This window comes from Pan paniscus, chromosome 6 (assembly GCF_029289425.2).
Source record: "Pan paniscus chromosome 6, NHGRI_mPanPan1-v2.0_pri, whole genome shotgun sequence".
Lineage (NCBI taxonomy): Eukaryota > Metazoa > Chordata > Mammalia > Primates > Hominidae > Pan > Pan paniscus.
In genome coordinates, this window is record NC_073255.2 from 83,224,446 (window position 1) to 83,252,014 (window position 27,569).

Consider the following 27,569-nt stretch of genomic DNA (forward strand, 5'->3'; position numbering starts at 1 on the left):
TGAGATAATAAACCAAAAGATATTTTCAGTTTCACATTTCCTAGAAATTTATTTCTGGAAATAGATTTATTCCTAGGGGCTCTCTTGGCAACTCAAATTAATTCTAAAATCTCACTTTTCATTTCATCTTACTTCATTTATTCCCCCAATAAACTTCAAGCTACCTAAGATAAGAGACTATGGCTTATTTATCTTTTAATCCATGATGTTTAGCTCAATGCCTGCTATAAATTAAGGGTTCAATAAATATTTATTGAATTATTAAACGTGTCCCTCCTCCTGGGTTGCCAACTTAGTCTCTCAGGTTTGAAGTTCTGTATGATCTCCGTCTCCTAAATTCTATCAGTTCCCAAATTGTATAGACCCCCAAACAAATAACAGCTTTAAAATACAACTTTTTCTATATTCCCACTACTAGTTCACTGGTTTTTCATTGCTTCTCTCTTATACCAAAGCTAATTGTTCCTGTTTCCTCCATTTTCAATCTCTCTGTTTTCCCATCTCTGCTAAATACTGCTGACAGATAAAATATTCCAGAAGCATAGAACTTACAACATCGCTTCCTTAGACGGACATTTGTAAACCTCTTCCATATCTAAAGAATAAACTACAACCTTCTTTGCATTATAGGTACTCTGTAATGTAGTCTTAATCCCTTTTCTGTAAAGGACCTACAGATTGTCTATTATTCTTTCCATTTCTTTGCAATTGTATATAATTCATGTGGCTTGGGGAAGAAGAGAATCAATTTCCTAAGCTTAAGGCTGGCCTTGATATTTTTCTAATACAGCTCAGGTTAATTCCATCCTACCTGGTAACAATTCTTGGTACATTAGTTCCCGTCTTCTGAGATAAATACATGAGAAGTCATTCATTTACCAAAAAAAAAAATAATAATAATAAAAATACAAAAAGGAGCCAAGTTTCAGGAAGATTGAAAATACGCTGTGTAATATAATCACCTTTGCCTTTGGGTGTCTGCAATTCACTGGATAAACTACTGTAGCTCCATTATGACTTGAAGTCTTTTTATCCAAGTTGTTACAACTTACAGATTTTCATAACTCAAACCATGCTTAACTTGATTTGAAACTCAGTGCCTTTATCAGATCCACTCACTCTCACCTTCTGCAGATCTTCAAAGATGTCCAAGACCTTCTCTGTAGCAATGCAACACTTCATGGCATCCTATGCTATTTATGATTATCAATCCACTGCACAAGATCTTTCTCTAGCTTCTTAAATATATCGTGTTGTGCTTGAGAAACATGGTGAATATTTATGGAAACAACAACTCTATCCCAATTTTTAAAATTTTCTCACACATAGCAAAATAACACAGGCAGCAGATGTGTGTGCCAAGTTTATGTGCTTTATATATTGATTACTTTCAATATTTTTTATCACTTCAAAATTTTCCTCTAAATGTACAGGCTTTTTTAGGTCTTATACACTTATATACTTTCTTTGCAGAATTTGTTTTACTTTCTTGGAAGTCATTTTTACTCAACAATTTGAGGAAGATGATATGATAATGCACAATGTGAAAAGTAATCCTAGCTAGGAGATAATTTAATCACAACTGCTCTATTGTATATGCAAATTTATTATAGCAAGTTTTCTGTTCAATTTGAAAATTCTGAGTAAGATGTGTAAGTTATTGCAGTAAATATTTTCATAGTGATAATTTAGAATGTGCTGACTGAGATTATATTATATTATGTATATACTCTTTGGTCCAGTTATATCAAAGTACTTTTTTGCCATTTATTCACCACGCTTTTTTTGTTGTTGTTGGACTTTTTATTTTTATCTTTTTCTTCAAGTTTTAGGTTCAGGGGTACATGTGCAGGATGTGCAGGTTTGTTACACAGGTAAATGTGTGCCATGGTGGTTTGCCGCACAGATCATACCCTCACCTAGGTATTAAATCCAGCATGCATTAGCTATTCTTCTTGATGCTCTCTCTCTTCCCACCCCACCCTCCAATAGGCCCCAGTGTGTGTTGTTCTCCACCATGTGTTCATGTGTTCTCATCATTCAGCTCCCACTTATAAGTGAGAACATGTGGTATTTGGTTTTCTGTTCCCATGTCAGTTTGCTGAAGATAATGGCTTCCAGCTCCATTCATGGCCCTGCAAAGGCATGATCTTATTCCTTTTCAAGGCTGCATAGTATTCCACGGTGTATATGTACCACAGTTTCTTTATCCAGTCTATCATTGATGGGCATTTAGGTTGATTCCATGTCCTTGATATTGTGAATAGTGCTGCAATGAACATATGTGTGCATCTATCTTTATACTAGAATGATTTATATTCCTCTGGGTATATACCCGGTAATGGGGTTGCTGGGTTGAATGGTATTTCTTTTTTCAGGTCTTTGAGAAATCATTACACTGATTTCTACATTGGCTGAGATAATTTACCCTGCAACCAACAGTGTATAAGCTTTCCTTTCTCTCTGCATCCCTGCCAGAATCTGTTATTTTTTGACTTTTAATAATGGCCATTCTGACTGATGTTAGATGGTATCTGATTGTGGTTTTGATGTGCATTTCTCTAATGATTAGTGATACTGAGCTTTTTTTCATATGATTGTTGGCTGCATGTATGTTTTCTTTTGAAAAGGGCCTGCTCAATTCCTTTGTCCACTTTTTAATGGGGTTGTTTGTTTTTTTCTTGTAAATTTGTTTAAGTTCCCTATAGATGCTGGATATTAGACCTTTATTGGATGCATAGTTTGCAAAAATGTTTTCCCATTCTGTAGTTTGTATATTCACTCTATTCATGGTTTTCTTTGCTGTGCAGAATCTCTTTAGTGTAATTATGTCCCATTTGTCAGTTTTTGCTTTTGTTGCAATTGCTTTTGGCATTTTCCTCATGAAATCTTTGCCTGTGCCTAAGTCCTGACTGGTATTGCCTAGATTTTCTTCCAAGGTTTTTATAGTTCTGGGTTTCACATTTAAGTCTTTACTCCATCTTGACTTAATTGTTGTATATGGTATTTACCATGTTCTTAACTGTATCCATCACTTGGAATCTCTCTTTCTGAAGTCTCCTCCCTGTTATGTTTCAGAGGTTGAAAATGCACTGATTTTGATGATGTAGGTCATGCACTATTTGCAGTGTTGAATTTCATTTCCTACCAATCAGAAGAGAACACATTTATCTGAATTCCCCTGGCTTCTTCATTCATTAATTCGACAAGTATTATCAAGTTTCTATTATGTGCAAACACTAGTCTAGACACTGGCAATAGAATTGTGAAAAAAAAATGGACTAAAACATTTTCCCTTATGCTGCTTATATTCTACTAAGAGACATAAGCAGTAGTGTACTGAAGTTAGCTCCCACTCGCTCCCAAGAGTTGATTGTGAGTGTGTCTTTTCAGCTCTGCATTCAGTGACATCATGTTGGTAGCTTGAAACTAGTCATAGCTCGAGTATCTACAACATGGAATTCAGCAAATGCTGTAAATCAACTTTGTCTTTTCCTCTAGAAAGCCAGTTTACAAGCACACCTAAGTCCAAATAAAAGATTATATCTATATCTGTGTGTGTGTGAGTGTGTGTGTGTGTGTGTGTATATATATATATATATATGATGAGAGTTGATATAGTATAATAGATAGTGATACCTACCTAGGAGAAAATTGAAACAGGGAAGAGGATGAGATGTAGGGCGGCAGTTTAAATTTTAGATGAGGTAGTCAGGGAAGGCCTTGCTGAGTAAGATAACAGTCTAATGATATGAGGGAGCACGCTGTATGAAGCATTTTTGGGCAGGGGCCTTCATAAGTAAGAGGACTCTGAGATAATAACTTGTCTGCTGTTCTTGGAAGACAGTGAGAAGCACATTAAGATTGGAGCAGAGAGGGAGTAGTTGGAGGGTTAAAGAAAAGGTTAGAGACATTAGTGGGGCACAGAGGTTCATTCATGTAGGGTCTTGTAGGTCATAGTAGGATAGTAAGAAATTTTCTCTCTTCTCTGAGTGACTTGTGAAACTACTGCAATGATTTTCAGCAGAGAAATGGCATGCTCTGTCTACTGTGTGAAAAACAGATTGACATGAAGCAAAAACGGGAGCAAAAGGACCAGTAAGAAGGGCATTGCAAGTTTCAGGTGAGATACCATGGTTGCTTGGACCAAGCTGGCAGGCGTGCTGATGGAAGAATGGGTCTATTTTAAAATATATTTTGACTGTGAAGTGGAAAAAAAAGAAGAAAAATTATTTCAAAGGTTTGGGGCTGAGCAACTGGAGGGATGAGTTGGAAAAGATTTTAAGAACAACACATATTGCAGGGAGGGTGGAAGTCTCAGCAGTATTGGGAACTCAATTTTGGACATGTTAAGTGCGATATGCAAAAGCCTCATTGGAGTGAGTTCAAGAGAAAATTGGAGGAAAAAATATTGTTGCAGCAAGCACAGTTAATTCTTCTGAGAAATTTTGCTGGAAAGGGAGCAGAAACGTACAGAGATAGCTACGGGGGATGTGAGTAAAAAAGAGGGCACTTTTCTAAGACAGGAGAAATAAGAACATACTTGGTGCTTATGGAAAAATCCAATAGAAAGGGAAACACTGATGTTACTGGAGAGTCAGGAGGGAATTGCTCAAGAGATATCCTCAGGCAGATAAGAAGGGATGGACAACTGGGCAAAAATGAAGGGATTGACCATAAATAGGAGCCAGGAGAGTTCATTAATAGTAACAGGAGAAAGGTAGAATATGGGAGCACTGATACTCGGTGGGTAGATACGAAGGTAATTACTTGAGGGAATTATCTTCCGATTGCTTCTTTTTTCTATCAGAAATAGAAATTATGGTCATGAGCTGAGAATAAAGAGGATGGAAATTGTTCAAGGACAGAGGTAAAAGTCTAAAATAGCCATCTAGGACCGTGAAAGCCCATGTGGTTCATGCACTGTAGTGTTTTCATGGGCAGCAGTGAGGCACCTCTTGGTTTAATGATCATAAATTTGAAGTGAGATCAGTTAGTGAGGCTCTGTTTATGGTGTTTATCACCATTCCTGTGCAACTGTGTGGATGTGGGCAGAAAGTAGGTGGGTATGGTAACACTGGGGAAAAATTTCCTGTGTGAAAGTTCCAGAATTCAGCATTTCATCTTAAAGCAATAATCAATTTCAGAAAGGCTTTTCAAGAGGGGATATGGTGCATTTAGAGATGGATATGATAAGTAGAGTCTTCTTAAAATAGGGACCAGGGTGAATGTTCTGATCATGCGGAAAAATAATTATGCTGATTACAGGATCTTTTTACAGCAGTTATTTTACCTCTGATGCATTCTAAGCAGTTACTTTGTTCTTCTGCTTTTGGATTTTCACAGATATTTTTTCTTTTTATTTGGCTTTATCTCAATTCATTACTTTTTGCTTATATTTCACAAAACCAGAGGGTGATTTAATATGGTGTAATGTATTTCAATGGTGCTATGATTCAGTGATAGTATTTTGTTCTTATAGCTCTATGTTACATTCCATTGAGATGGACTTACCTCAAAATAATGTTTGCACAAACAGAAGATTGTGACTTTAGGTCTTATTCACTGCCACTCAATAAAAAATTCCATATTTTGTTTATAGAAACAGTACGTATTCAAATACAAAATAGGCATTCATTTAAATTACAAGTCATTTTGAATACAACAATTTTAGCTTTTCAGGGCCTTTTTATATTGTATTATTTAAAATTCAGAAATACCACTTCAAATTAGCACAAGTGACAGGGCATTTAGCTGAGCAATATTTTCAGACAGATCTCCACGTGCAATTATTTAAGACAAACCAACGATCCAATTATTCTTCCTTTACCTCATATGGATGTGCCAAAAATAGTTTGCTCTCAGAAATCAATTTACAATCATCTATTGTTTTTTAAATTAGAACAATTCATCATTTAACAAATCATAGGTTTTCCTTTATGTAATGGTTGCTTACTATCGTTACTCAGAAGTAGTCTTCATTCTATGATCTGAATGTTTGTATCCCTCCAATATTCATATGTTGAAAAATCCCTCTTAAATGGAATTAGTATCTTTACAAAAGAGGCCCAAGAGAGCTTATTCATCCCTTCCACAGTGTGGAAGACATTCTCTATGAAGCAGAAAAACCTCTCACCAGACACCAAATCTGCTGGTACCTTGTTGGCTTTCCCAGCCTGCAGAACTGTGAGCAATAACTTTCTGTTACTGATAAATTACCTAGTGTAAGGTATTTTGTTACGGCAGCCTAAATGAACCAAAACACCCCTGGGACTTGAATCATCAAGAAAATCTTTAGGGGTTAAAAATGTTCTGCTTTGTTGTTTTCTATATATTTCTGCAATATTTAGAACCTAGTATGTTCAAATATCTGAAATATGGGACATAAAAATTAGACCGATGTCAAAATACATCAAAATTTTATGGGAGAGAGATGCACTCCCAGAAACAACCGAGGAGAATAAACCAAGAGGCCAAGGGAGTGAAATGCAGACTGCAGATGAGGTTTAGAATTGGAATGTTGGTGTCCAGTGAGGGAGGATGTTTAAAATTCCGTCATGTAAGCAAAATTATCTCAGCACTTATTCCAAGCTCAATGGAAATCCTCCCTGTATCTAGTCTCAATGTTATATATTTTTGTTCCATTATTAATTAGATTATTTTGGACCCTATGTAATTTAATTTCAACAAACCCTAAACAGACAAAATAGCCCTAGGAGAAAAAAACATAATAAAGTCTAAGGCAACTCACCTAAGTCCACGTGCCTTTCAGTTGACAAATTTAAATTGGAATATTCTCAATACATTCGTATCATTGGAAATTGGAATCTTTTCTGGATGAAATTTATGTAAACATTACTCTCCATACTGATCCCAGTGCTCTTGGCCTTTCGCTATTTCAGTCCAACACCCGATGCAAAAGTGATTTTCTTTAAGTACAAATCTGATTTTGTCACTTTCAGCTCAAAATTCTGCAACAAATTCCTTAGGAAACTTCCAAGTTTGTTAAAATAATATCAAAAGACCCTTAAATGAGGTGCCTTTTTAAACTTCCCAGCCTCATTTCTTGTATGCTTCTTGCATAATTCATGCGTAATTCATGCCGTCTTCCATCTGTGGCCTTTTGCATTTGGCACCACCTCTCCATCATTCCACAGTAGAATACTTTTTGCCCAATCTTACCCCACCATCATTACTACTGCTACTACTACTACCACTACCACACACACACACACACCACACACACACACACACACACGCCACACACACACACACACACACACACACACACACACAGAGTCAGGATAACTTCTCATTTTATTAATGACTCAACATCTCTCAGAAACCTTTCCTGACCTCCCAATTTGGGTTTGACTCCACACTCCAAATGTGTTCTCATTGTGTCTATTCATCCGCTTTTTCACTATACGATACTAGAAATGCCATTTTATGCATCTTTTTTCTTTACTAGATTTCAACTTAATGATTATCATGGTCACGTAGTGTTGCTTGTCCATTGTTGTTTTCCCAGTGTTTATCACAGTACCTGAAAAAAAACAGGCATTTTACTGATTGAATTAAAGAATGAGTATTTTCTGTACCACATTTCAGACACTATAATGATAAGTTTAAAAATAAATCAGACTCCAGATATTCATTCAAGAATCCTATCGTCCATTAAGAGAGATAAAACTTGTACATGAATATTAGTAACATAAGATAGAAGGAAGGGTCACAAGGGGAGACCTCTACTATACCGTTAGCAGTGGTCAAGGTCATGCCCATGTGCTTGGAAACGATTTTCCCTCAAGGAGCATACAGGGCTTTTTCAGCAGAAGTGCAGAGTGAACTGATATGCTTAGTAGAATCACCTCTTTTCAGACTTCGTTTGGGGATGTCTAGAGAATGCCTGATGGCAGGAGCAAGATTCCTCTTCTGCAGCCATGATTTCTCCATCTGCAAAAGTCATATGTGAGTCTCAGAATTCTATATGGCCCTGGAAACACCCGAATCCCTTTACCTCAATACTCACAGCCTTTCCAAAACTATCTTCCTTAGACCATTGTAATAATCTGTAATAGGATAATTTACCACTATCTCTAATGAGACAACTGTCTTCCTTAGACCATCTGTATTATTTCAAATACCCTCTGTTCCTCCATATTTTACACACCACAAACAGCCAGAACTACTATTATCCTTCATTCCCAGGCTTTGATTCCCACTTAGCTCTATACTTTTTTTTTCTGACTTTATATTCTATACTCTCCATTCTCTGAAAACTTTCCATGGAGCCCTCTATAACTTTTGCAAGTCAACAGCCAAATCCCCTATTTTGAGCACTTTTATCTGATTGATCCCTTCATCTTCTTGATATAAGGAAAACTTGACACTTCTCAATGTTTTCTTTCCCTGAGTTCAATTGAAAGGATTTGATGAGCACCACATCCTCCTTTATACCATGACAGTTTCCTTCCTGCCAGAAAGCTAAACTTTAAGCTAAGATTACATACTTTACTTTTATGACTAACAGTGCACATTTTAAAGTAACAATTTCTGCATTACTTAGGATAGGTTAGAATGTGCTGCGGCAACAAACAATTCCCAAACACTAGTGGCTTTATAAAACAATGGTTTATTTCTCTCCTGTTCTTCGTATCTATTGAGAGTCAGCTGGAGGCTCTGCTCTGCTATCCTTACTCAGGAATGAAGGATGATGGAGAATCAACTATCTGAATGTGACTAATTGCTAAGGAAGTGGGAAGTGAACATAGTGGATCGCATGCTGGCACCTAAAATCTTCATCCTTGGTAGTGACACAAAACAATTCCACACATAAATCATTGGCTACAGCAACTCACAAAGCTATATTTAACTTCACAAGGGCGGGTACATGAAATTCTGTCATGTCCCAGAAAGAGAGGAACAAAGAATAACCTCGAGAAGTCTGAGAAGCACCAATAGCCACCATAATACATATATTACAGTACACGGGTAACTAAATGGAAGTTAACTGTACTCTATGTTTCATTTCAATTTCTACCTGAGATTCCTTTTGAAAAATATTATGATGATGAATTCTATCCCCAAAATTCTTTATAAAACCAAAACACAAATAAAAAGGAAGAACAGCCATTTGACCCTACTGGTCTATAAAGCATTCAAGTTTGCCACCTAAGAGCATGGTTTTATGTTTAAGAATGATATTTGACCATTAACAAAGGTTAATTATCTGTTTATTTGAAAGGAAATAACTTGAATTCATATGTCATTTCTAGAAAATGAATTTTCCAGTTTATGTTTTTTAAAAATTTTCATTTGGTCCTCTTTCCTCTCTCCTGAAGAAATTTTATTACTTTTATGCTTATATTCAGTATGTCATATGTACCTAAAAGGCAGCTTCCTGTGTTTCCATTTTCATATTTAGATAAAAATCTCAAGCTATTTATATGTTAAATTTATTTATACATGATACATGTTTGGAATATATATTAAGCAATTTGTTATAGTTCTCCTTTCTTATTTATGCATTTTGTTTTTTGGAATTAGTCAATTTAAGTAATTTTCTTCTAGTTATATATGAATGTTGCAAAAAAAGTCACCATGTTCTTGAATAAAAACCTTTCAAAGATGGCACGATAAAGATATAAACAGGCATTAGAGTTTGCATTTTCATCTAAATATAAGTAAATGCAATAAATTTTGACATGAATGTAAATTATTTCCTTTAACTTTGATTTAATGCATTTTCTTTCCAAAAATAAACTGGAGAAAATAGGTACCCTAAGTTTGTTGTTAAAGATTCCTTACATAATCATAATTCATATAATGTCTCTGGAAGAACAAAAATTTACTAAGAGCACACCAAGGCTTTTCATCAAATATGAGAATATTATTCAACATAATGAATATTATTCATCCCACACATCATACTTATTGACACATCAAGCACATATTGACTCTCAACTATTTGGGGCCTTGTGGCCTGTATTGGTCTATTTGGACGGCCATAACAAAATAGGTTTCAGTTTCTGGTGAGGGCTCTTCCCTGGCTTGCAGACAGCTACCTTGTATCCTCATAAGGCCTTTCCCCTGTGCCTGTTCATGGAGGGAGGGAGAGAGAGAGGAAGGGGGAAAAGAGTAGAAAGGAGGAGGGGGAGGGGGAGAAGAGCAGAGGAGAAGGGGAAGAAGGAGAGGGAAGAGGGAGTTCTTTCACCTCTTATAAATTCAATAATCCAATCATAAGGGCCCCACCCTCATGACCTAATCTAACCAGAATTTCCTCCCAAAAGCCATCTCCAAATACCATCCATTAGGAATTAGGGCATATTAATTTTGGGGGGTTGCAAAGACTCAGTCCATAATATAGCCACAAAATTTAAAAAAGAGGGAAATGGGCTTGTTCAATTATATCTTTGTTTATCCACTCTATGAAAACATTCATTCATTCTACAAATATATCCCTCTGATACATTCTATAATTGGTGAGGGAGTCAACAGAATAAGAAATGCAAATGAGTAAATGTTATGGTATATTAGAAGGTGATGCATACTATAGAGATAAATAAGTCTAAGAGAGGGAGTTAGGCAAGGCAATAGGAGGGTCATCTTGAATGGAGGGTCTGCAATCCATAGGTCATTGACTCATCTCTAAGTTTGTTGTTAAAGATTCCTTACATAATCATTATTCATGTAATGTCTCTCACAGAACAAAAATTTACTAGCGCTCACCGAGGCTTTTCATCAAATATGAGAATATTATTCAACATATTATTCATCCCACACATCACACATATTGTATTATTTCACTCCTAACCCGCATTATATCTATATTTAAAATAAATATTGTATTCTTCCACTCTCAACCTGCATTGTATCTATATTTAAGCCATTATGAGATTTTTCTTTTTGAAATGACTTGGTTCACAGTAAAGTCTTACTTTAGAGGAAAACTATATCATAAAGGAAAAGGAAAACACTAGCATTAATTTTTCAGTAGTCAAAAAATTATTTATAACAAACTTACATAGTAAACTGCTGGTATTGTTTTAGTTGCTAAACGACTATGCTCAGGCTTGTAATCTACATAGCAAAATGGGAAATAATAACGTCAGGTTCTGTAGGGGAAGAACATAAAAAACTTTTACTTAAATCATGAAATGCCTAATATGGTGACAGAGGGTAGGACTTTGATAAATTATAAATGGGTAACATGTTATTGAAAACAGAATTTAAGCAGTTTTTATATCCTAACTACCAGACCCATATTCTCCTTTTACATCTGTGAGCCGCTCCTTTTTTTACTTCCCTTCTTGATAATTATATTGTGAATAGAGTTTAAGCAAATAGAGTTGAGGTACCACCATACTCCACAGGTCACAGATGAATTTCAAATTTGGTCTTTGGGAAAATACAACCAGAAGAGACCTGTTCCAAAATTATTTTGAATAAGAACTTTATCATATAATATACATATATATATGTGTGTGTGTGTGTGTGTGTGTATAATATACTAATCTGTCACTGCACATATTCTCTGTCACATCCTTTCACTCTCTTTCCCTTTTTCCATTCAAAAAATTTGAGCTTGGATCTGCTGACTTCATCAACAACCTTTTTTACAATTTCATTTTTTTTACGGTAAAGATTCTGTAAGCTTCAGAAATGACAGCTATTAAATTACAGCTCCTTAATTCAATCCACCCTTTGCTCTTTCCTTAAAATGTATCTTCATTAGAGCCCCTCTGCCCGGCCAGCCGCCCCGTCCGGGAGGGAGGTGGGGGGGTCAGCCCCCTAACCGGCCAGCCGCCCCGTCCGCGAGGTGAGGGGCGCCTCTGCCCGGCCGCCCCTACTGGGAAGTGAGGAGCCCCTCTGCCCGGCCACCACCCCGTCTGGGAGGTGTGCCCAACAGCTCATTGAGAATGGGCCAGGATGACAATGGCGGCTTTGTGGAATAGAAAGGCGGGAAAGGTGGGGAAAAGATTGAGAAATCGGATGGTTGCCGTGTCTGTGTAGAAAGAAGTAGACATAGGAGACTTTTCATTTTGTTCTGTACTAAGAAAAATTCTTCTGCCTTGGAATCCTGTTGATCTGTGACCTTACCCCCAACCCTGTGCTCTCTGAAACATGTGCTGTGTCCACTCAGGGTTAAATGGATTAAGGGCGGTGCAAGATGTGCTTTCTTAAACAGATGCTTGAAGGCAGCATGCTCGTTAAGCGTCATCACCACTCCCTAATCTCAAGTAACCAGGGACACAAACACTGCGGAAGGCCACAGGGTCCTCTGCCTAGGAAAACCAGAGACCTTTGTTCACTTGTTTATCTGCTGACCTTCCCTCCACTATTGTCCCATGACCCTGCCAAATCCCCCTCTGTGAGAAACACCCAAGAATTATCAAAAAAAAAAATTAAAAAAAAAATGTATCTTCACTGATGAGTCACACTCTCCTATTCCTTTCAACCCATTAATCATTACATCATTTCTATTATGTAGTTGTGTGTGCTTCCTTCATTTAGTTGCTGGAAGAAGCATCATATAAAGTTAGTGAATTTCTGTTGGAAATAGTAACTTGGATTATATCTATTTTTAATATAATTTTGGGATATTTTATCTTATTATGCTATTACACCCAATGAGAATGCATAAACTATTTTAACCCGTCACCCAAAGTAACTATAATCTTGAAAACTTTTATTTACACAGCATCTCTTGGCTAAGCATTCACACAAACTTCAGAATTAGACTTTAAACACAATATACAGAAAAGATAACACTGCAATAGTAATGAGAAAAATATATATTTTGTTGGGCTGAATTAATTTTTTTGTGAGATTGTTTTAAATAACATGTCAAGTTTTTCACTAAAGATAAAATGGATTGTTTAAAATTAGTGCTCAAGGAAGCTGGATAATAGACATTGGCATATGCTGTTGTTGGAAAAAAAAATCTGGTGTGTTTTCAGCTTCAGTTCAGATTAGATGGAAAAAGTAAACAATATCAATAAATCGTTTTCATTTCTTCCAAATAGATTATGTTCTTGATTGTGGCAATATCAAGAAATTGTTTTTATTTCTTCCAAATAGAAGATATTCTTGATTGTAGGTCCACTAACTAATGTGTCTTCTTTGTGCCTGTATCTTGTCCCTATATTTTGTTAAAATATCCTCTAATTCAATTTGCTTTGTAAATTAATTCTTGGTTAACAGAAAATCAATTAAAGTAGATGTATGTTGTCTTTGCTTTAAAGTGGCATTCTTTTCATTTATTATAAATACAAAGATAAGGGCATTCAATAAACTTGGCAATAAAAATTTTGATGGTATGGGAAACTTCAAGGTAAGATGTGGTGATTAGATAGGTTACTTTGTCTTCCTTGTTGATAAATATTTGGACATTGAGCCTGGCCTTCTGGATGAGAGGATTAAAACTAGATAGGGCTGAAGAAGAAAAAAACCTTAGCTTTAGTTATTTAATGTTTGCCTTGTGGTAAACTGGTTTGAAACATAGGATTGGGAATCAAAGTTTTCATTGATTAAAATTATGGTTCTGGCCGGGCGTGGTGGCTCACGTCTGTAATCCCAGCACTTTGGGAGGCCAAGGCAGGCGGATCACGAGGTCAGGAGATCGAGACCATCCTGGCTAACATGGTGAAACCTGTCTCTACTAAAAATACAATAAAATAAAATAAAATAATAAAAAATAAATAAAAAAATTAGCCGGGCGTGGTGGCAGGTGCCTGTAGTCCCAGCTACTCAGAAGGCTGAGGCAGGAGAATGGCGTGAACTCGGGAGGCAGAGATTGCGGTGAGCCGAGATCACACCACTGCACTCCAGCCTGGGCGACAGAGCAAGACTCTGTCTTAAAAATAAATAAATAAGTAAATTAATTAATTAATTAATTAAATTAAATTATGGTTCAACCAGTAAAATGTAAGGTGGCTTGGGCAATGTATCTAACCTGCTGGTACTTCAATATCCTTATCTGTGAAGTGGTAATTCTAATGCATAACTTACACAGCTTAAATGGAGTATAGCATACTGTGGATATTTTAGGGAAAGATAGAACTGTAGCATGTAGGTAAGTTAAGTACAAGGCAGAGACTGGAGATGTATGTGAGATGGAAATAATAAAGTATCTCGTTTACCAAGGTGGAAATATGGGTTTTATCTGATTTTTTTTTACCACCCATTGATATATATTATTAATAGGAGTATTATGATCATTTGACATTTTAGGAAATGTCCTTTAACAATTGATGGCAGTGATCTAGAGGACCAATGATCTGAAATTGAATCTCATGGCAATGAAAATAGAGAAAAAGATGGAATTATAAAATATACAATACAAGAAGTGATTTGGGGTAGAACTTGCGCATGCAGCTTTTGTAATTAAATATGCTAGATTGTTTTCCAGTTTGGCCATCTAATACCTGTTGGTCATTGGGTGTCTCTCTTTTCAATCCCATTTTCCTTGTGTGTATAATGTAGATATTAATAACATTTTCTTCATAGGAATAGGGTAACCATGAAATGAGATTATGCATTTGTAATGCTTTACACAATGTCTGGCACTTACAATTGTGCACTATAGTGTGAATTAATTATTGCTATTGTTAGATAGAATTGCTAGCACTGTATCTTCTGTAGGAGGTAAGAGAGGGAGGAGGTTAGGAAAACATATTTATGACATCAACAGTTATGTTGAGGATGACATAAAACATAGCAAACATTTATCTTTGTTTACTCATAATTTCCATATTTCTCTAACACTTGTGTGTGACACTATGAACAACAAACATTTATTCCATATATTTTATTAGCATAATAGGCACTAGAAACCATGCTATGACTATGTACAGTGTACATTGGATACAAAACCAAGTAGACACTGCCTCTGTTCTGAAGGAGCAGATGCGCGAAAAGCAAATAGGTGTTATTCTTGTCATACCCGCAATATGAGAGGAGTAGACGCTTGGTTTTTTTCCTATGAAAGTAGCCATAGTTAAATTTAAGTAGTGAAAGTTCTGTTGTTTAATGAGTATATCCATTTTTCACTGGCTAGGATAAGGGATTAATATGACAGTATAAATTATCCCTATGATTGAAAATAGAAATGCCAATTCCTTCCACAAGAATTGACCATTAGGTTAAATCTTAATAACAAGCCATAAGCTCATACAATACTGATTTTTAAAAAAATCTAGAGCAATGAACTCAGTACAGATGCAATAACCCTATCCATCTAAGTCCTTAAGAGAATTTCAGAACGAAGAGAAATTCACATTCCTTCTGCAACCACACTACCTAGGAAAATTGTTTCACAATAAATGATCTCACAAGAATTTCATAATGATGAACATATGATGAGTCTTTTAAAATTCTGTAGGCTATTCAGTGTTTAACATTAGAGCGAGAGAAAAATCCCAGGAGCAAACAAAAATGTAGAGAATGCCTATCCTTTCTGATCACAGAAAGAAGAAAATGGGAAATGTCCACTCTCTGAAAACACATGAAGAATAACTTTTTTGTGTGTATTTCTAATTATTTCCATGGGACAAATGCTGCGAGTTGGATTTTAAAGGTACATTTATGACTTACAATCTTTAGAAATATTTTGCTAAATTATACCCCCCAGCAGCTTCTCTTCCCACACTCAAAAATTCTGGGTCATCTTTCTTTTGATGTTTGCATACGAGGAAATAATGATGTTTCACCGGCATTTGATGAGGTGCACAGAGCTGAGGTCCAAAACACAGCACTAATGGTGAGCTCTTGTGTCCAGGCCTGTGATGGCCCTAGTACCTAAGGTGCTGGCACCTGCTGCAGTGTTAGTCATATGATGGAAGTCACAGATCCTTAGGAAGGCCTGGCTCTCTACAGGGCTGAGGTGGTACCCAGGGCATGGGCCGCACAGTGAGTACTTGGCTCTGGGGCCCCACGTGCAATGGTTCTGATGTCTAAGACGGCAGCAGGCCCAGTGCTACCACACAGCCTGGGTCTGTACTGTGGTTACTTAGAGCAGCTGGGACTCCTGACACGTAAGAGGTTGGGAGAGGTGGTAGCTCCTTTCTCAAAGCAGGTCAACAGCAGCTGGTCCTGGAGCATGAGGGGTGTGCAGTCAAGTTTCCCTCTCAGGTTCCCTGGTGGGAATGGCTGTTGGTTACCTCAGTGGCAAGAGATGCCACTCTACTGAGCAGACTGCTGGGAACATGGTGGCTGCTGCCATGTGGCTGATACTGATAGCCTCACCTTTCTCCATTGCTCCTGGTGTCTCAGGCATGTCAATCTTATCAGCAATCCTTTCCATGTGGAAATTCTCTTTTAAAAAAAATTTTTTTTTCACTGTGTTGTTGTAGATTCTTTAATCAGCCCTTGAGCCCACTCCACGCTATTTTGGTTTGTGAATAGCTGTCTATGTGTATGTGTATACATACATATGCATGTGTCTATGTATATGTATATGTGTGGGGGGGAGGATAAAGGGATAAAGACTGGTATCTCCTACTCTGCTATCTTGCATTCATATTTCTAAATACAGTCATGCACTGGGGATATGCTCCGAAGAAATGAGTCATTGGCCGGGCGCGGTGGCTCATGCCTGTAATCCCAGCACTTTTGGAGGCCGAGGCGGGCAGATCATGGGGTCAGGAGATCGAGAACATCCTGGCTAACATGGTGAAACCCTGTCTCTACTAAAAAATACAAAAAAAATTAGCCAGGCATGATGGTGGGCGCCTGTAGTCCCAGCTACTCGGGAGGCTGAGGCACGAGAATGGCATGAACCCGGGAGGCGGAGCTTGCAGTGAGCCGAGTTCGCACCACTGCACTCCAGCCTGGAGGACAGAGCGAGACTCCGTCACACAAAAAAAAAGAAAAAAAAAAGAAATGAGTCATTAAGCAACTCCCTCCTTGTCCAAACACTATAGACAGCACTTACGCAAACCTAGATGGTATAGGCTACTACACACCTATTCTATATGCTATATGGTATAGTCTATTGCTCCTAGGCTACAGACCTGTACAGCATGCTACCATACTGAATTCTGTAGACAATTGTAATACAATGGTATGTATTTGTGTATTTAAACATTGCTAGCCATAGAAAAGGTACAGCAAAAATATGATATAAAAGATAAAAAATGTGCACCTGTGTAGGGCACTTACCGTGAGTGGAGCCTGCAGGACGGGAAGTTGCACTGGGAGAATCAATGAATGAGTGGTGAGAGCATGTGAAAGCCTAAGACTACTGACCTGCACTACTGTAGATTTTATAAACACTGTACACTTGAGCTATGCTAAATTCATTTTTTAGAAATTTATTTCTTTAATAATAAATTAACCTTAGCTTATTGTAAGTTTTTTACTTCATAAACTTTTTAATATTTAAAACAATTTAACTCTTATTGTAATAACACTTAGCTTAAAACACATACACATTGTACAGCTGTAAATTTTTTTCTTTATATTCTTATTCTATAAGTATTTTATATTTTTTAAGTTTTTAAAAAAACATTTTTGTTAAAAAGCAAGATATTCACTCATTAGCCTAGGCCTACACAGGGTCAGGATGATCAATATCACTGTCTTCCACCCCATATCTTGTGCCACTGGAGAATTTTCAGGGGCAATAACATGCATAGATCTGTCATCTCCTATGATAACAATGCCTTCCTCTAGAATACCTCCTGAAGAACCAGCCTGTGGCTGGTTTACAGTTAACTTTGTTTTTTGTAAGTATAAAGAATACACTCTAAAATAATGATAAAAATATAGTAAATGCATAAACTAGTAAAATAGTTGTTAATTGTCATTATCAAGTAATATGTACTGTACTGTAATTGTGTGTGGTATACTTTTATAGGATTGACAGTGCGGTACATGAGTAATGCATTGTGCTACAAACTTAAAAAAGCTATGACACCAGGCAATTTGAATTTTTTAGATCCATTATAATCTTTTGAGACCACCATGATATATGTGGTCCATCATTGACTGAAATATTGTTATGCAAAGCATGACTGTATTAGGCATTATATATATATATATGTATGTATATATAACATGTTTCACATTCTGGGATACATGCACAGAACATGCAGGTTTGTTACATAGGTACACATGCCCTGGTGGTTTGCTGCACCCATCAACCCGTCATCTACATTGGGTATTTCTCCTAATGCTATCCCTCCCTGAGCCCCCCACACCCTGGGCTCCAGTGTGTGATGTTCCCCTTTCTGTGTCCATGTGTTCTTTTTGTTCAATTCCCACTTATGAGTGAGAACATCCAGTGTTTGGTTTTCTGTTCTTGTGTTAGTTTGCTGAGAATGATGTTTTCCAGCTTCATCCATGTCGCTGTAAAGGACATGAACTAATCCTTTTTCTACGGCTGTGTATTCCATGGTGTATATGTGCCACATTTTCTTTATCTGTCTGTCATTGATCGGCATTTGGATTGGTTCCAAGTCTTTGCTATTGTGAACAGTGCTGCAATAAACATATGTGTGCATGTGTCTTTATAGTAGAATGATTTATAATCCTTTAGGTATATACCCAGTAATGGGATTGCTGGCTCAAATGGTATTTCTGGTTCTAGATCTTTGAGGAATTGCTACACTGCCTTCCACAATGGTTGAACTAATTTACACTCCCACCAACAATGTAAAAGCGTTCCTACTTTTCCACATCATTGCCAGCATCTGTTGTTTCCTGACTTTTTAATGATCACCATTCTAACTGGCATGAGATGGTATCTCATCGTGGTTTTGAGTTGCATTTCTCTAATGACCAGTGATGATGAGCTTCTTTTCATATGTTTGTTGGCCACATAAATGTCTTCTTTTGAGAAGTGTCTGTTCATATCCTTCTCCCACTTTTTGATGAGGTTGTTTTTTTTTTAATTTTTTTTTCCTGTAAATTTGTTTAAGTTATTTGTAGATTCTGGATATTAGCCCTTTGTCAGACGGCTAGATTGCAAAAAATTTCTCCCATTCTGTAGGTTGCCTGTTCACTCTCATGGTAGTTTATTTTGCTGTGCAAAAGCTCTTTAGTTTAATTAGATCCTATTTGTCAATTTTGGTTTTTGTTGCCATTGCTTTTGGTGTTTTAGTCATGAAGTCTTTGCTGATGCCTATGTCCTGAATGGTATTGTATTAGGCTATTTTAGTGGTGCTTTTTTCTTTTTTTTTTTTTTTTTAGTGTGTACTGGCTCTCTGATATGGTAGCTGAGGATCTGGCATTCTTTTACCACGCTCTTATTTCTGCTTCTTCCATCTTTCTGTTATAATTACATTGTAATGTTTGGTTAAATCAAAAGTCAATGTTTATATTGCTATGAGACTATAAGTATTATTCACCGTTAAATGATGTAAAAAAATTGTATTTCCTTTCTCATGGAACTTTTTTTCCTGATGATAATTTCTTAAGATTTTTCTTCTCTTAGCTTTTCCATGTAGTAGTATCACTCTTTCCCCTCATATAGCCCAACATGACTGGAAAATGCTCAAGCACATCAGCCTTTGGTTTTCCCTCCCTCTCACTCCCTCCATCCCTCCCTCCTCTTCTTCCTTCTCTCTTTCTTCCTTTCTTTTTCTTCTTCCTCCCTGTCACTTTTCCTCCTTCTTCCTCTTTCTTTTACTTCTCAGAGCACGTCCTTATTCTAGTTCCAATTGGAATTTCTTACTCTTCAGGACTTGAAAACGTATTTTTTCCTTTGACCTCTCTTTGTTTAACTGATGTACACCTTCCAGTAGGTTCCTAAGAGAAGTCATCATGGTAGATAAATTGTTTTACCTTGAATGTCTGAAACCACTTTTTCCTGCTCTCACAGTTGATTAGTAATTTGGAAATCATTTTCCTTCCACCTCTCAAAAGCTTTAGCTCACTGGTCCTGGGCTCCAATAAATTGCTGTTGAAAAGTGTAAACCTCACTCCTGCCTGAATAGTTTCTGCTATGTGCCTCTCGGGATTTCTGTATTTCAAACTCCCTCACTTTTAATCAGAATTTCCACTCTGCTTGAAAATAGCTCTGTTTTCCCTCCAGCTAAGGTATTTACCAATCTTCCAACTATTTTCTGTTTGAAAAAGTTGTTGAAATATGTCTTCTGTAATGAGAAATCTGACTCCATTGTTCTACGTCTGCTGGTAGCTTTTGAGCCTCATCCCCTCTTCTTTCCCTGCTGTCTACACACAGGCAAGCTGCTAAATAGGCCTGGGTGCTCCCTTCTCAGGTGCTATCAGGAGATATAAACCACAGAGTCCCAGCCCATACGTGTGGGAATCCTCAACCTGTTACCTCACCTTAACCACAACAAAAACTCAGGCCTGACTTCCTTCTTTGTTCTCTCAAACCACTTCAGACCTGCTTGAGAGGCCTGTCCTGCTTTCCCTAGAGACCTTAATTATGTAAGTCATAAACTTTTCATACCCTCTTGGTGTCAGCATGTGGTGTGATTAGTCTCAATATCCAAACCAAACCTGGAGTGGGGCTCCCTCCCACTTTTGCAGAGTGACCATAACATTTACTACTCTGTCCTATTCCCTTTGTCTTTATAAGATATTAACTTTTTAATGCTCTGTTGCATTTTCGTGGGATGTGTGGAGAGAAAGTGAATAAAAGACTATTATATTTATCCAGAAATCTTACCATCATTTCCTTTAGCATCTCAAACTCCAATCATTAGTCATACTGGATTTTCATGTCTCCTTTTTCTCTATACCCAAGCTTTGTTGATTTTTTTCTTTCTTGATATCTGTCTGTTCTTATTTCTGCACAGATACTTTAAATATTACAATTTGCTTGTTTATTAACACAATTTAAAAATGGAATTCTTTCTGCTTCAGCTTCAGCTGAGGTCTAAGGCCAAAAACAAAACAATAGGTGGTTTCTTCTATATTCTTACATGAGTGGTTAGAATAATTATATAGGGATTTCCGAGGGGGTGGTTCAAAAACTGGTTTTATACTATGAAAGTATGTAAAAGGGTTGATTTTGAAGAGGTGGTCTGTTGTCATTTAAAAATGGACCCCATCCAACTGGGCTTCATGCGGCAACCTTGAGAGCTGAATGGAAGGATGCCTGCAGAGTGCTGTCTGGTGCAGAGCTGAGGGGGGCAGGTAAGCAGCTGGAGGGTGGGATGGCTTTGCCCTCATTTAGGTAGTCACAGTTAGTAGTTCTCAGTGGGAGGGTCTCTGAGAAACCTATGAAAGCACAACATGATAAAAGCATTCAGCATTTGGACACCTGCCAGGGTACACTAGCATCAGAATATAACTGCTAGCAAGTAAAACTGTCTCTACCCCTTATGTCTCTTCCAGCTGGCCAGTTTTATTATGTATCCAGCATTTTGTGGGGCCTTTTAAAATGGCTCCTATGCTGGCTCCCTCCCACAGGGTCCACATCCAATCCAGAGGAAACACATACCTCTGGGGAGCTTGTGGGGGCAGGAGGGTAGGCAGGGAGCAGTTTGATGTAACAGTGGTCACCTCTGTGAACCCTCCTGCCTGGCAGATAATCCAGTCAGAGCCTTTCACTCTCTCCTTCACTATTAAGTCAAAACCAGCCTTTTTGCCCCATCAAGCTTCTTGGGACACATATCAAGCAGTCAGAATCATGTCCTAAAGCCCCTCTCACTCAGCGTGAAGTTTTGGGGAAGAGTTCCTGCTCTGTGATCAAGGAGAGAAAGATGCTTAAGCAATCCAAATTATTTCTCAAAATAACTCCCTCCCTTGGTGCCTAAAATGCCTTTCTCCTGACTTCACCTGGTCTGTGATAGGAAGCCTACCTTTATGGGGCAGATTTTTAAGTGATTGTTAGTCCAGTTTTTGACCTCAAGCATTTGATACTATTGAAATAGGTTAATGATCACAAAACTGATTTTTGAGACACCACTTGGGTAGTGTTTGCATAATGGTATACTATATTATATCTCATTTCAAAACATGGGGGTACTTGCTACTTATTATATTCTCGGCACTTAGGACTTTAGTAGAATTAAACCAGAAAAAGTCTAATTTTATCAGTGTTACGTTGGTTCATTGATTTATCTATGTCTATCTTACAGCTTAGAGGCAACTTGGAGTTCATATGAGTTAAAAGTAGGCAAGAAAGAGGGGGAAAAATTCAGTAGAGATAGAACACTTGAGCAACAAATGAAGGTAATATCAAAATATATCCTATAAAAACCTATATAGTACTATGGATGAGCTAGACATAGCTCTGAGAATTATCACTATCAAGGTCATAGAATTTATTTTACTTATTCATTTAATTATCTATCTCCCTTAACTAATTGTAAGCTCCTTAAGGACAGTCTTTTTGTTATTGATGTTTTGTTTCATGTTTTTGCTTTGTATTTTTGTTTTCCACTGACATAGCTCCAGCATCTGAAGCTTTGCATGATGGATGACTTATGCTAAAAAGCTATTTGTTGAATAAAAGGATGAATAAATATATGTATTTTTATGAGTTTTGTTTTTGTTTTTGAAGTTGAAACACAAATACCTCTCTGGGGATATATACTATAACTATGTTCTCTCTGGTCTTTGTTTTTCAACATTAGGAATCTTTGCTGTCATAGGAAAATTTTTTTTTAATTCAACTGTATTGAGGTAATATTTACATAAAATAAAATTCAACAATTTTAAGTGGACAGTTGGATGGGTTTTGATAATTGTTATATAATTGTGTAGTCACCACCACAATTGTGATATTTCCATCACCCAAAGAAGGTGCTCTTTTCCCTATTTGCAGTGAATCTCCTAACCCTACCCCACGCCTGAATTTAGTTCTTGTAGTTTTCCAATAACTTTAATCATAGAACATGGTAGTATGAGAGATTCTCTAAGGAATTCCTTGTATTCTGAAGATATTTTTTCTTGTTTCCATTGAGTCGTAGCAGCCCAATTTTCCCCTCCATAATTAAGATCAATCATGCAAGCTAGTACAATAACTCACTTCTTTTCCTGTTGATTCAAAGTCATGAGGAGCCCAAAGTGGCTGGGTGGCAGTCATGACTTCCAATTCAATGGAATCATTGTTGTGTCTCCTGGTAGAAGCATTTCTCCTTTGAAAGCAACACCCTACATCAGCAAAGCCTAAGGTCATGGGAACAGGAAGCACAATTTTGCTAATTAATTACCAGGGTTAATGAGTGGTGCCACTGCCATTTTCACCCCTTGATTCCTACATCCGTGAACCTTTGTTTTGGTAAGGATAGCGCCATACTGAATGCTGATTTGGAGCACATACAATATCCAGCCCCACAAGGCATTACCACTTAACTAGCACTGTAATTGACTCTTCAAAAGACCAATGTATCATTCTATAAAGCCAGCTGCTCCAAGATATTGGGTAACATGGAAAGACTGGTGAATTCCATGAGCATGGTCCTTTTTTGCTATGAAGTGAGTTCCTTGATCAGAAGCAATGTTGTATAGAATACAATGATGATGGATAAGGTAGTCTGTAGGTCCACAGATGGCAGTTTTGGGAGAAGCATTGCATGCAGGGAAATAAAACCATATTTGTAGTGCCTCTTCTGGTAGGAACAACGCACTACCCCTCCCATGATGGAAGCTGCCCAATATAATCAACCTACCACCAGGTAGTTGGCTGATCAGCCCATATTAGGGCACTCAGTATTTGCCCAATTTGTTCATGAGTTCACTGGAAAAGGAAAGGAGTGTCTTTAAAAGAGGATGGCACTCAGTATTGGTCTCTGATACTGACAGATCGGGCATTCAGTAGTGGCTATTGACAAGCTAGTGGCAGGCTGGACTTGGTACGTAAAAGTCCGTGTTGCTTAACACTTGGATAGCCTCCATTGCAGCCAAAAGGACAGTTTGTTCATGGACTCATTGGAAAATGAAAGGAGTGGCTTAGAAAGAAGATGACTGGAATCCAAAAAACTGGTCATCCTATCCACATGATTATTAAAATCCTCCACTCCTGTGGCCATCCTCTACCAACACTCATCTTCCCCAGACCACCTTGTCACCAATTTTCCAATCATATTCCTTCTAAGTCCCTTAACATACAGCCAAACTAGTGGTCACAGCTTGTGAATCATTGTAGACTCTCAGGGCTGACTACTTTTCCTTCCAAGCAAAATGAATAACCAGATGAAACGCTCAAAGTTCAGCCCTTTACATGAATTTCCCTTCACAATGGTCTTTTATGCATCTCCCATAAAAGGAATTTAGTGCTACAACTGTCCACTTTAAGGCCATGTCTGAATATTGTGCAGAACTGTCTGTTAACCAAGCCTGAATGTTTTCTTCCTTAGTCAACTAGTTACAGGAAACACACCATGAGGAATATTCTCGGTTTAACAGTTTGTAAATGTAAATAGAAAATTTCTTTCTTTTTTTTTTTGAGATGGAGTCTTGCTCTGTCACCCAGGCTGGGGTACAATGTCTTTGTCTTGGCTCACTGCAATCTCCGCCTCCCGGGTTCAAGTGATTCTCCTGCCACAGCCTCCCAAGTAGCTGGGATTACAGATGGCCGCCACCACGCCTGGCTAATTTTTGTATTTTTAGTAGAGACGGGATTTCACCATGTTGGCCAGGCTGGTCTCGAACTGCTGACCTTGTGATCTGCCCACCTTGGCCTCCCAAAGTGCTGGGATTACAGGCATGAGCCACTGCGCCCAGACTGTAAATAGAAAATTTCTTATCACAGAGAAATGGTTTCTTTGTATTTAACTATGTAGTGAGTTTTTAATTTCAAGTGTATTTCAAGGCAAATTTAATTATATCATTGATAAATAATGTACTTCGATATTAAATAAGTTTAACTAGAACAGGGTTGCTCAGTGTCAGAACTACTGATCTTTGGTGTCAGATAGCTTTTGCAGTTGGAGAATAATTTGTGCATTGTAGGTTTAACATCACCTCTGGTTTCTACCTCCCAGATGTCTGTAACATTCCTTTCAGTTGTGACAACCAAAAATGTGTGGGCAAAATATCCCATGTGGGCAGAATCATCCCAATTGAGAACCACAGAACTAGGGCTATGTGCTGCCTTACTATTATGCACAGTATTAAATATTGGATATGCATTTCTTTTTTTCTTTTTTATTTTTTTTCTTTTTTTGAGATGGAGTCTCGCTCTGTCGCCAGGGTGGAGTGCGGTGGTGTGATCTCGGCTCACTGCAATCTCCACCTCCCAGGTTCAAGTGATTCTCCTACCTCAGCCTCCCGAGTAGCTGGGATTACAGGCATGCACCACCACGCCCAGCTAATTTTTGTATTTTTATTAGAGATGGGGTTTCACCATGTCGGCCAGTATGGTTTCAATTTCCTGACTTCGTGATCTGCCCATCTCAGCCTCCCAAAGTGCTGGGATTACAGGCGTGAGCCACCGCACCCAGCCAGATATGCATTTCTTAATGACTTAAATGTGTAACTGAAAAAATGGAAAGACTAAGCAAAATCCTAGATTTTGCAATGCCTCTCTGTTTTGTAAAATACACAATTCATTTTTTCTTCTCAGTGATTCAAGTAAGTTTGCCTGGTATGATAGAAAAACACCCCTGTAATCATATACTTAAAATTCTGTTATAAAACTAGAATTCATTACAGTAAGTTATGTCTTTTAGTACTTGCCATGTATCATTAATTTATTAATTAAGGGTTGTTATCTTTTGACTCAGAGATTTAGAGGATATAATGATAACATAAATCATATACCACATTGAGAATACTTATTTGCCTATTTATGTTCATTGGTGTGAAAACTTCTTGGGGGGCCCCCAAAATTTATTCTTTACTTAGCTTTCTTCCTTTGGATTAAAATATGCCCTATTTGTAACCAATATTAAATGTTCAGTAAGTTATCATGAATGAATCAGCCAAGAAACTGAGAGCATAAATAAATTTTAATATACTTACTATTTTTACTTTCACACTAGATGAGCAAAGCACAGTAAAAATTACTGTGGTGAGACTGATTGATTTAGTCACTTTCATAGTTACTTTACGTAAGGAACCCTTATCATACATAGGAGCTAGGTTAGGCTTTAGTCTATTTGAAAAGCATGCCAGATTATTGTTCGTCTCTATACCAATTTTAAATAGTTTGTGATTGTGAAGTGTTTTTTCCATAATTTTCATGTTACATGATTTTGTAACACGAACTGGAGCAGTCATTCCTAGACTTTAGTGAGCACAACTATAACCTGGAGAGTTAACAATGAGGTATTTGATATTTTGTCTTGCGGAAACTTAAGCAAATTTGCAAAGTAGGCGTCTATTGCCAAGATTCAATGCCCTTTCTCCCACTCCTTGCTGTATTGATCTTTGTCCCATTTGTCAATATTATATTGTTTTTTTGTTTACTGAGCTCTTTCCTCCCCTGTTCTTCCATTTGTATGACCATTCCCATGGTTGTTTCATCCTCCATTAGCATTACCCAAATTTTGAAATGTTATCTGTCTTTTAGTCCAGTGGCTTACAAATGTCTATAAACCAAGTCTTGGAGGAAAATATAAGTGGAGATATTCTAGTTGAAGTTCTTGAGACACCTTCTGGAACTTCTAAGGCCCCATGAAGGAGCATTTGAAAACTACTTCTTTGAGATTCCAAAATTTAACAGTTTTTGAGTAGTTGACACTTAAGAAAGAGTGGAGCAATGTCATTTACATTAGGTTCGCATACATGATAAGTCATATATATTTTTTTCTTGTGATACACACTTTTGAATAGAAAATACATTTCAAATTAGGCACTACATTGAATAATTACTAGTAGAATTTAAGACGTCAATGAAAGTCTTTTAATATGGTGGACAGAGATTTGGCTAGGTGCCTTTAGAGTTTCTTAACATACTTCACAAGCTAACATCATTTGACTTTTTCTGAAGATCAGTCTTGGTCATATGTAAATTACAGAAAATAATATTAGAAAAACTATTCACTTGATATTAAAAAAGAGGAAGTTTGATAAGAGCAACTGACCTATTACATACTGTTTTAAATTTGTTTCTAATCTCCAGCTTGGACCTTCATAGTATATATCACTTACCAATATTAACTTCTTTTTATATATCTAAAATTATTGTTCCAATGAACAAAAGGAAAACTAATGAAAAACAGAAATAATTCCCAAGTCACAATATTAAAGGCCAGAGAGATATTAACTGAATATGTTGCAGTGAGCGAATGGAGTATTAAAAAAAACTAAGGAGTTTTGCAGTGCTTATTGGAAAAATGGCATAGTAGCAAGCAAAAGGGAATACTTTTAAGCATAACTGATGTATCATAAACTTACAAAGTGAAAATTTTAATTTTTTCGTATAAAAAACATTGGCAACTTTAACTTTTGTTAACTCTCAGGATATCAATTATGAAACATTAACATATTCTGATAAAATGGCTAGATTATGATGTAATTAATCTGTGTAATTCTACAAATAGGAAATGTTCTTTATATGTGTACATATGCATATTCCTACAATCATCATATGCACATAATCAGCAGTAAACCCTATCATTCTGTGGGTTTAATGTTTGCTAGGTGCAAACATTAAACACAGTAAATGCTATATTTCACCTAAGTATCCCAAAGAAGTATAT

At 37.1% G+C, this 27,569-nt stretch overlaps 1 protein-coding gene across 1 annotated transcript in view; it reads right to left on the bottom strand.

The window, feature by feature from the left end:
- Positions 1–5,543: 5,543 nt before the first annotated feature.
- Positions 5,544–27,569, bottom strand: part of LOC134730684 (rasGAP-activating-like protein 1) — a 40,856-nt gene continuing 18,830 nt past the window's right edge. The window contains exons 7-8 of the mRNA XM_063605816.1: positions 7,872–7,956; positions 5,544–7,546 (exon numbers count right to left, since the gene is read on the bottom strand). Of these exons, the coding sequence (XP_063461886.1) occupies positions 7,480–7,546; positions 7,872–7,956 (152 nt within the window). The 3' untranslated portion in view covers positions 5,544–7,479. The remainder of the gene's footprint in view (positions 7,547–7,871; positions 7,957–27,569) is intronic.